The sequence below is a fragment of the Melospiza melodia genome, chromosome 7, assembly GCF_035770615.1.
Source record: "Melospiza melodia melodia isolate bMelMel2 chromosome 7, bMelMel2.pri, whole genome shotgun sequence".
Classification (NCBI taxonomy): Eukaryota; Metazoa; Chordata; class Aves; order Passeriformes; family Passerellidae; genus Melospiza; species Melospiza melodia.
The window spans coordinates 4,927,441-4,937,451 of NC_086200.1; the positions used below are offsets into that span (position 1 = coordinate 4,927,441).

The 10,011-nt window shown below is 49.5% G+C and overlaps 1 protein-coding gene across 1 annotated transcript; it reads left to right on the forward strand.

Moving 5' to 3' along the window:
- Positions 1-7,194: 7,194 nt before the first annotated feature.
- Positions 7,195-8,127, forward strand: LOC134420466 (olfactory receptor 14J1-like). The gene has a single exon (XM_063160633.1). The coding sequence runs from the start codon at positions 7,195-7,197 to the stop codon at positions 8,125-8,127; it is 933 nt and encodes a 310-aa protein (XP_063016703.1).
- Positions 8,128-10,011: the final 1,884 nt, after the last annotated feature.

Sequence of the window (10,011 nt, forward strand, 5' to 3'; positions counted from 1 at the left end):
GGGCTCACTTGTTTCCTTCCTATGGAGACCATTTAACACTGCAGGGCATTGTGGAACCAATGGCCCATGGTGACACTGCAGGCCCTTGTGGAACCAAGGGGAACATTGTGACCCTGCAGGGTATCATGGATCCAAGGGCCACTGTGACACTGTGGGGCCTCACGGAACCAAGGAAACGCTTGTGGGTCTGTTGGGCCGCATGATCACAAGGGGCCAGTATGAAGCAGCAGGGCTTTGTAGAACCAAGAGGCCATTGCTGCATTTCAGGGCCCCGTGGAGCCAAAGGGCCGTTGCGATCCTGCAGGGCACCATGGATCCATGGAGAGCACTGTGGCATTGCAAGGCCCCATGGAATCATGGAGACCATTGTGACTCTGTGGGGCCCCACGGAACCAAAGGGCCATTGTGACCCTGCAGGGCCTCATGGAAGCAAGGGGGCCATTGTGACACTATGGGAACTTGTGGAACCAAGGGGATCATTGTTGCACTACTGGGCTCCAATGGAACCAAGAGGCCACTGGACACAGCAAGGCTTCATGGAACCAATAGACCATTGTGACACTGTGGGGCCTTGTGGAACCATGGAGACCATTAAGATCCCTAATGACTTGTGTAACCAAGGATCCATTATGACACCTGAGGGCATCATGGAAGCAAGAGAACCATTGTGGCACTGCAAGGCCTCATGGAAGCAAGGAGCCATTGTGACACTGCAGGGCCCTGTGGAAGCAAGGGAACACCAAATAGGTGTGGCTGCCTTGGTCTCCCACTGGTCATCTGACAGGTCTGGCTGGCCTTGGAATGTGGAAGGCCACTCCCATCTGCCCCTGAAACATTGGGGCTCTGGGCTTTCCTTTGTATGGAAAAGAACTGTCCATCTTTTCCAGATAGCCATGGACAAAATTTGGATTCTACCTCCAAATTTCCTATATCCAAGGATTGCTGCCAGACAAAAGCTGCCAGGAGAGACAGGTCTGGCTGGTCTTTAACTCCTGAGTGCCAGAACTCACCTGTTTTCCAAGGACTGGAAACAGCTCTGTGCTTTTCTTTGTATGGAAAAAATCATCCTTCTCCAGGCACAAATGTCTGACATTTTGGATTCCACATTCCTAATTTTGGATATCCAAGGGTTGGTCCAAGCAAACCTTCCCGGACAGACAGGTCAGGCTTGTCTTGGCCTCTGATGGTTGCCGTTCATCAGCTGCTGAAACATGGGGGTCTGTGCCTTCCTTCCTATGGAGACCGATGTGACATTTGGGAGCCTTGTGAAATGAAGGGGCCATTGTGACACTGCAGAGCACCATCAATCCAAGGGACCATTGTGACCCTGCAGAGCCTCATGGAACCAAGGACATCATTGTAGCTCTGTTGGGCCACATGGTCCCAAGGGACCAGTACAAAGCAGCGTTTTGAGAGTTAGCCCGGCTGTAACTCAGAGTCAGACAGATTTTACCCCAAAAGAACTGGGTGTGAGTTTCAAGCCCTGGGAATTATTTGTTTAACTTAGGGTGAGCTTGAGAGTTCTCCCATAAGCCTTTAGTGTTGCTGTGCTAACTTGTCCAAGTTCTATTCCCCTATTGGTTGCTTGCTTCCCTATATGGTTATTGTTCTAGAGTGTTCTACCCCCAAGTGTACATGTTGTGTCTTCTCCTTTGTCTCAGGTCTTTGGATCCTGCCCCTCATACTGTTCTCGACTTCTCCATGTTTATTGTTTTTCACTCTGTTGTTAAAGTTCCTTTTAAACAACTCCGTTGATCCTGATCCTTTACACTTTCGCCACCCTCGTCCTGAAGTCAGGGAACCAGAGAGGTTTGTTGCAGCCACCTTCATTGTGACATTTAGCACCCAAACAGGGACCATGACATCAAGGGCTGCCTGTGTCAGTCACATCAGCTGGGGTTAGCTGATGGATAGGCCAGTGCTCCCTGGGATTTTGCATTGTGCCGGGCCCGGCGGATTCATCATTTCTTCAAGGGACCTTGCCCAGGATCAGCAGGGACAACAACGGTTTCACCTGCATAGGATTGCAGGTGGGTTTGGGGAAATGCAAGACATTTATTGCCTATTTTGCCACTGTGTTTTTACAATATGCCCCCACATCCCATAATTGATTTGGGGTGTTCCAGTGGCCCTCTCACATCAGGCAAAACAAGAGAAAAATGGGCAGCCAGATGTCCAAAGTAGAAAGGAGCATAAATGGATGCTTTAATTGTCACTGATCATGACATAATATTTTCAAAGAATGAATTAAAATCAATCATGTGATGGATTGTTAAAAATTTTCCAGATGCCTCTGCTGGTGAAATCCATACTACTGAATTTTGGGACTCAGAGGGATTTAAATTGTGCAACCTTTTGATCAAAAGGGAGCCCATTGCAGCCCACATGCTCCCCATCTTCCACACCATCCTTGAGATCCTTCACCAGCAAGCAGTGTGTCAAAAACTCAATCTGTTGGTCACTCCTAATTTGGTATCTCCCCTCAAATCTGCCTTTTTTCACACCTTCCACGATGGTCCTGAATGGCAATGGCAACACGGTCTTGGAGCATCCTGCCCTGGAGACTCAAGATGGAAGGAGCCCGAATGTGGCTCAGGATCCCAATCATCCTCCCTCCATCTTGGGTCCTCCACTTCCTACTACCACGACCTCCTCTTACACCCCGAAAAAATCTCCAGACTCCACCCCTACAACTGTGGGTAATGCCCCAACTGTCAATCATCCTCTCCACCCTGGGCCATGCCTCCAGTTAAGGAAGGAGACTGGCAAATAACCTTGAAACACCTCTTTGCCCCCTTATGAAAGAAGGGAGCAGAATCCCAGGTATCAGCCATTGGTTTACGGAGAAAAAAATGATCTGTGCAGGGCAGCTAAAGATCATAGGAAGGACTTATCTTGTTTTAATGGTCTAATGAGGGCCATGTTTACATGTCTTAACCCCCTATGATTTAAAATATATTATGACCATGTTGTTGTCACCTACAGAATACACCCTGTGGGAAGGGGGATGGAAGTGTTTACTAAATCAATTAATTGCAGACTATGCTAATAATGAGGCAAGGACAGAATTGACAATCAACCATCTAGTTGGAGAAGGACAACACAGCCTACCAGACGATCATGCAGCAGCTATCTCCAAAGAAGTATTTGATGATATCAAAGAGATGGCTTTGAAAGCTTTAATCCAGGTATTGGATGGTAGCACCCCCAGTTCGGACTACCTTGGGTGCCTGCAGCTAAAGCTTTAGGACAATTAAACCATCTTGAGTGCCTGTTAAGTAAGCAAACCAGTGCTACCTCCCTCACACTGAGTGGCCTGCTCTCAGAGACAGAGACCATCAAACATGCCACCGTGCAGAACAGCAATGGCGTTTTTACTCTCGGCACATGGGCATGGCTGTGTAGACTCTGAGGGCATGTGTTACATGAACCTCTCCAGCCACAGCGAGTCAATCCACAAGAGCATTCAAGTACTGAAGGAAGGGTTAAAGAAGCTTCAAGTGGAAAACAATGACTGGTTCAATAAACTCTTCCAATCCAAGGGACTAAAGGGTTGGATGATGTCTACTGAAACAGGACTATTAATTCTCTTAGTGGTTGTTGTTGTATTGTTAATTGTCCCATGTTTGTTGGAATGCTTTTAGAAAGTCTTTCAAAATTCTTTCAGTTCCATCTTTGTTGTAAAACAGAAAGGAGGAAGATACCCAACACAGGCTCCTCACGGACTCCTTGGAAGAGAGAATTGGAGGCCAGGATGGCACAAAATCCTCTCAGAGACTCAGTGAGGGAAGGGAAATCCTTAAAAGTACCTAAAAGTACTCTTAAATCCATAAAGTACCTTAAAAACCTTGAGTATCTCAAAGCATTAATGAGGCCTGCTAAGTTTCAGTACAAAGCTCTCAAGGGACTTGTTAAAGCAGATAATTGGGGCCATGATTGCACAAACCTCTCACAGAGTCTGTATCAAAAGGGAAACATCAAGTACTTTGAAAAAACTCAAGCACCCTGAAGCATTAATGAGCCCCACTGAGTGTTGTTACTGACAAAGCCTCTCCAGGGACTAAGTACAGCAGTAATTGGAGGCCATGATTGCACAAACCTCTCAGAGACTCCAAGGCAAAAGTCAAACCCAAAGTCCTTTGAAAAACCTTCACAGAGGCTCCTGGCACAGAGGCAGCTCCTGGCAAGGGCAGCGCTGCAGAGAGACAGCTCTGGCCAGGAGCAGCTCCTGTGCACAGCCCAGCAGGGCTGGGGCACTGCCTGCAGCCATGCCGGGCACAGCACAGGGGCACAGAGGGGTTAAACTCAGCCTGGGCTGGGAGCACCGAGCAGAGCTCACTCAGGGCTCACTAGAGCAAAAATCATCCCAGCTTTGAAACAGTCATTCCCTGGCTTTGGGAAGAGAAGCTGCCATTCCTGCAGGGATCTCCTGGAGCTGGCACATCCCACAGCTTTTAGGACCTTTCAGGAGAACTCTCAGAGCTGCTCCAGGGCAGGGCTGTGGCCCTAAGGCAGGGCTGGCTTTCCCTGCTGCCCCAGCCCAGGCACAGCCCAAGGCAGCTCCTGTTGCCAGGCTCTGCTGCAGGGCTGAGCAGCCGGGGCTGCAGCCAGGGGTGCCCAGGGCTGTGGTGCAGAGCAGGGTCCTGCAGCCCAGGGCGCTGTGCTGGGGCAGGGACTCTGCTGCCTGCCAGGGACAGCTCTCAGCCATCCCTGGCAGCTGCTCCCAGCGCTGGAGAGAAGCTGTGGGGGGAAGGAGCCACCCTGAGCTGGGCAGGGGCTGCTGCTGAGAGGGGCTGGGTGGGGCAGGGCTGCTCCCAGCTCCAGACCAGCCTGGGCGCAGCTCCGGAGGACACTTCCCAAAGAAGGTAAGCCAGGGATTGCTGTAAAGTTCAGGAGCTTTCCTGAGAGTGTTTCAATTTCCTACTTAGAGAAAGATGGGAATGTTGGGGTGGTGACAAAAAGTTTTTTGTGCTTTTTACATTTTTATATATTCATAGCTCTCTAAATTACTATTATATAGTTACAATACTATAATCCTTACTTAACTCTATTAAACTCTTAACTGTATTAAACCACTATTATATTCCCATATAGCTTTAATCCTGAATTAAATCTAGTATGTTTCCTTACCTTTCTCTTAATAACCTGACTGTCTAAATATATTCCTAAAATGCTGTATAGTCCTATTCTTTTATATAGTCCTGAAATGCTATATAGTCTTCTAGGAACTGGACATATAGGAGCATTTTGGGTTTTGAGAATGAGCAGAATATGAGCAGTCATTATAAAAAATGAAGGCAAAGAAGCCTTTGGACCTACTCCAATGGGCTGACCCAGGGGTGTGTAACTAGGGAAACTGAATCTCCTTTTGGATGCTCCTGTTAAATATCCTATTTATCAACCTTAATAAATTGTTGAAATCGGGAGGTTGGTGTGCCCTTTCCCACTGGGACACCTGGAAGCTTCCAATAAGTGTCTGGCTTTTACTTTACTTTACTGTTCTAACACTGCTGCAAGGGCTTTTTTTTTTTTTTTCTCTTTGGATTATAGACAACAGGGGGATGAGAGAAGCAGAACAGGAATTGTAATCCCAGAATCACAGAACATTCTGAGTTGAAAGGGACACAGAGGATCATCAAAGGAATGTTTGAACATTTACACAGACTCCAGAACTGTGACTTAAGCTGGTCAGTCTCTCTGCTGGGAGCCTCCCAAAGGCTCTCAGCCACTCCTCAGCCCTGGACAGCAGCAGCATCACCTCTGCAGGGCCCAGCAGGGCTCTCCTGAGCTGCCCTTGCCCAGCTGCACACAGAGCCTGCCCCAGCCAGGGCCCTGCACACAGGCAGGTTTCTGTAGGGCCCCGGCCAGGGCACACAGGCTGGGATGGGCTCTGTGAGCGCTGGCAGGGACAAGGCTCCTCTCAGGAGGGAATGTCCAGGCCCAGGGAGATGCTCAGGGAAGGAGAGGGGGCTGAAGAGAGCAGTGCTGGGGGCAGGATGAGGGCACTGTTGGTGTGTGGGAGGTACTGGGCACAGGTGGGCATGGGAACACTGTCCTGAGTGCCCGGCTGTCTCTGCCCTGCCCTCTCAGGCACAGCACCACAACATCTTCTCTTGGTTCTGCCCTGCCCTGATATTGTCACTGTTATCTGCTGCTCTCAGGGAGGCTCTGGCATTTGCAGCAGCTGAGTCAGGCACTGCCCTTGGCATTCCTGCCAGGCAGGGCTGTCCATGGGAATGGGGTGTCCAAGCTTCCCTGGCACCTGTGGGGCTGTGGGCAAAGCAGTCTATGGGAAAGGGGAATGAGCTGAGCCCCCTCCCTGAGATCCCATTATGGGCACAGCCAGGGATCTCCTTGCTGTGCCCTTCCAAGCTCTGAGCTGCCCTCAAGGGTGCAAATCTGTGCCAGAGCCTCTGGGATTTTCCTGAATGTCCCACGGGGAAGGGCAGAGCTGCCAGAGCTGAGGAAATGCTGTTGGGTTTGCCAAGGGAGCCGTGAGTGTCCTTGGCACAAGGGGGTGCTGAGACCTTGCCCAGAGACCTTTAGAGAGGGTGAGACATTCAGGGATCCCTATGCTCTGGGCAGGGTCTGGTTTATCCCAGGGAGACCCAGGAATGTGATTGTGCTCCGAATGTAGCCAAAGGTGCAAAGCCAGAGCAGCTGGGAACAAGCCCATACAGTCCCTCACCCACAGCCACAGGGAATCCTTTGTCTCTCATCTCGCAGTGGCAAACTCAGAGTGCAGCAGAAATGCTGGGGATTTCTTACTCAGAGAGCCAGGAAAGATGTGTGGGTAGGGAAATAATTCCTAAAACCAGCTCCTGCCATCCATGTCCTATAGAAGTAGGAGTGCAGATGCTACCAAGCCTGTCAACATTAGGAGTGATTCCCCTGACTAATCCTGAATATCCATCCTTATCCCTCTGCCACATGGCCACAAACCCAGGGCAGCAGGGCAGAGATGGCTCCTCAAAAGCCCCCATGCACAAGCCTGGCTGCTCCTGGCACACTCAGCCAGCACAACTGGAGCCCAGGCAGGGACCTGGGTGAAGGATTTCCCAGAGCAGGAACAAGGGTGGGTGAGTCCGAGTGGGACAGTCTGCAGGGAATGGCCCAGGTTTGGCTCCAAGCAGCCTCTCCTGACTTATCCCTGTCCTTTCTCCATGAACAGGTCCCCATGTGCAGCCCCAGAAAATGTCGAACAGCAGCTCCATCAGGCTTTTCCTCCTGCTGGCATTGGCAGACACGCGGCAGCTGCAGCTCCTGCACTTCTGCCTCTTGCTGGGCATCTCCATGGCTGCCCTCCTGGGCAACGGCCTCATCATCAGCACCGTAGCCTGGGGCCACCACCTGCACACGCCCATGTTCTTCTTCCTGCTCAACCTGGTCCTCAGCGACCTGGGCTCCATCTGCACAACTGTCCCCAAAGCCATGCACAATTCCCTCTGGGACACCAGGGACATCTCCTACACTGGATGTGCTGCACAGCTCTTTTTTTTTCTGTTCTTCATCTCAGCAGAGTTTTTCCTCCTGACCATCATGTGCTATGACCGCTACTTGTCCATCTGCAAACCCCTGCACTACGGGACCCTCCTGGGCAGCAGAGCTTGTGCCCACATGGCAGCAGCTGCCTGGGCCAGTGCCTTTCTCAATGCTCTGCTACTCATGGCCAATACATTTTCCCTGCCCCTGTGCCATGGCAATGCCCTGGGCCAGTTCTTCTGTGAAATCCCACAGATCCTCAAGCTCTCCTGCTCACAGTCTAAACTGAGGAAACTGGGGCTCATTGTTGGTAGTTCCTGTTTAGGTTTGGGTTGTTTTGTGTTCATTGTTTTCTCCTATGTGCAGATCTTCAGGGTTGTGCTGAGGATCCCCTCTGAGCAGGGACGGCACAAAGCCTTTTCCACCTGCCTCCCTCACCTGGCTGTGATCTCCATGTTCCTCAGCACTATTGTCTTTGCTCACCTGAAGCCCCCCTCAGTCTTGTCTCCATCCCTGGATCTGGCCCTGTCATTTCTGTACTCGGTGGTGCCTCCAGCCCTGAACCCCCTCATCTACAGCCTGAGGAACCAGGAGCTCAAGGCTGCAGTGTGGAGACTGATGGCTGGATGCATTCAGGAACATTAAAACGCTGGCCAATTTCTGCCAATCACTTCTACTAAAAGACATCTTTCATACTTCTTGTTGCTTTGGTTGTGGTTTGTTCTTTTTTTTCCTTTGTATTAGTTTTTCATATTGTCCACAAAGAAATGTCATTGTTTTTGCCATTTCTCATTTTGTTTCTCTCCAACTTCCCTGTGGCCAGAGACTGTGTCAATGAGGGGCCGCGGACTTATGGCTTTAAAGGAACTAAAGGATCTCCCAGCCAAGTTGTTTTGCACAGATGGCCTTTTGTTGCCTTCTCTGGAGCTGCAGCAGCAATGTCTGTGTGCAGAGCTGTGGGCAGATCAGTGTTGGCACAGCAGCTCTGCTGCTGCTGGCCCCACCATTCCTGATCCAGGCCAGGAGCCATTGGCCTTCTTGGCCACCTGGGCAGACTGCTGCCTCATGCCCAGCCTGCTGTCCATCAGTCCCTGCAGGTCCCTTTCTGCCTGGCTGCTCTCCAGCCATTCTGTCCCCAGCCTGTAGTGCTGCAGGTGTTGTTGTGGCCAAAGTGCAGGACTCGGCACTTGGTCTTCCTAAACCTCACCTTGTTGGATTCACCCCCTAGATCCACCTGTCCAGGTCCCTGTGCAGAGCCCTCCTATGCTCCCACAGAATCAACACTCACACTCAGCTTGGTGTCATCTGCAAAGATGTCCTTGGTTCCATGAGGCCTCTCATTGTCACAATGGCCTCCTTGTTACACCAGGCCCTGCACTGTCACACTAGTCTCCTGGGTTCCATAGGGCCCCAATATTTGACAGTGGACTCCTTGGTTCCATGGGGCTTCACAGTGTCACAATGTTCTCATTGGTGCCACAGTTTCACAGTGGCCCCTTGGTTCCATGGGGCCCCAGAGTGTCACAATGGCCCCATGGTTGTTTTGCAGAGAAAAGAAGAAACCTCACAACTTTGTAAAAGTTGTAAAGCCCGGAATGCTTTTATTACGACGGGTGCCGGACGCAAGTCCCCCAAAAAGGCATGTGTACCTCTGAAGACTTCGGGTCTGCTTTTATCCCCCTTCCAAATGCATATGAATACAGTTTCTCAATAAGTTTATACATATTCATTCCGTGTGACATTTAGCACCAGTTCTTCTTTATCATAGGAATTTCTAAGTCGGGGGCAAATCAACCTTGTGGTCTTTTCTGTTTTTCTTTCTCTGTCTCCTTGCTGTCTTGGCATGCGAGTTTTTCCTTCACCTTTGGCCTCACAGACTTTTCACCTTTCTTAGACACTTCACCTAATTCAGAATGGATCTTTACTCTGTCTCATTCCCCCCCTTTCCTAGGAAATAAGTAAATTCTTTTACTTAATGAAAACCTTCATGACAGTAAGTGTCTTTTAGTGCTTCACCATGTACATTTGACACAGAGGTTAGTACAGCCATTCGTTGTAGCATTCTCCAGTTCCAAATTAACAATATAATAGATAATCCTAATCTTATCCCAACTAATATTAGTAAAACTACAATGGGGTGGCACAAGTTAAAGATTCCATTTGCAGTTGGTGACCACCCAAAGATCACATCTCACCAGTGACGATTCATATTTTGTTTTATTCTTTGTAGAACTCTGGTTATCTCCTTTGTATCATGTTGGACAGTAATTAAAGTTTTCTTTCCGCTTCCTTGGATTCCTTTCAAGCCTTCCAATAGGTCTTGGTGCTTAATTAATGGTTTTACCAATGTAAGGTTCATCCCACTAGGGGTAGGTGGTAGTCTGTGATACATTGTGTAATTGCCTTAAATCAGCTGGTGGGATATTACTGGTACCAAATACGAAAAATCACACCCAATAATCTTAACAAAATTACAAATACAGAGATTAGAATGGTTTCTACTAGACAGAATAACATCATTGCTATCAA

Coding starts and splice junctions, on each gene's coding strand:
- LOC134420466 (XM_063160633.1), top strand. CDS start 7,195: ATGTCGAACAGCAGCTCCATCAGGCTTTTCCTCCTGCTGGCATTGGCA.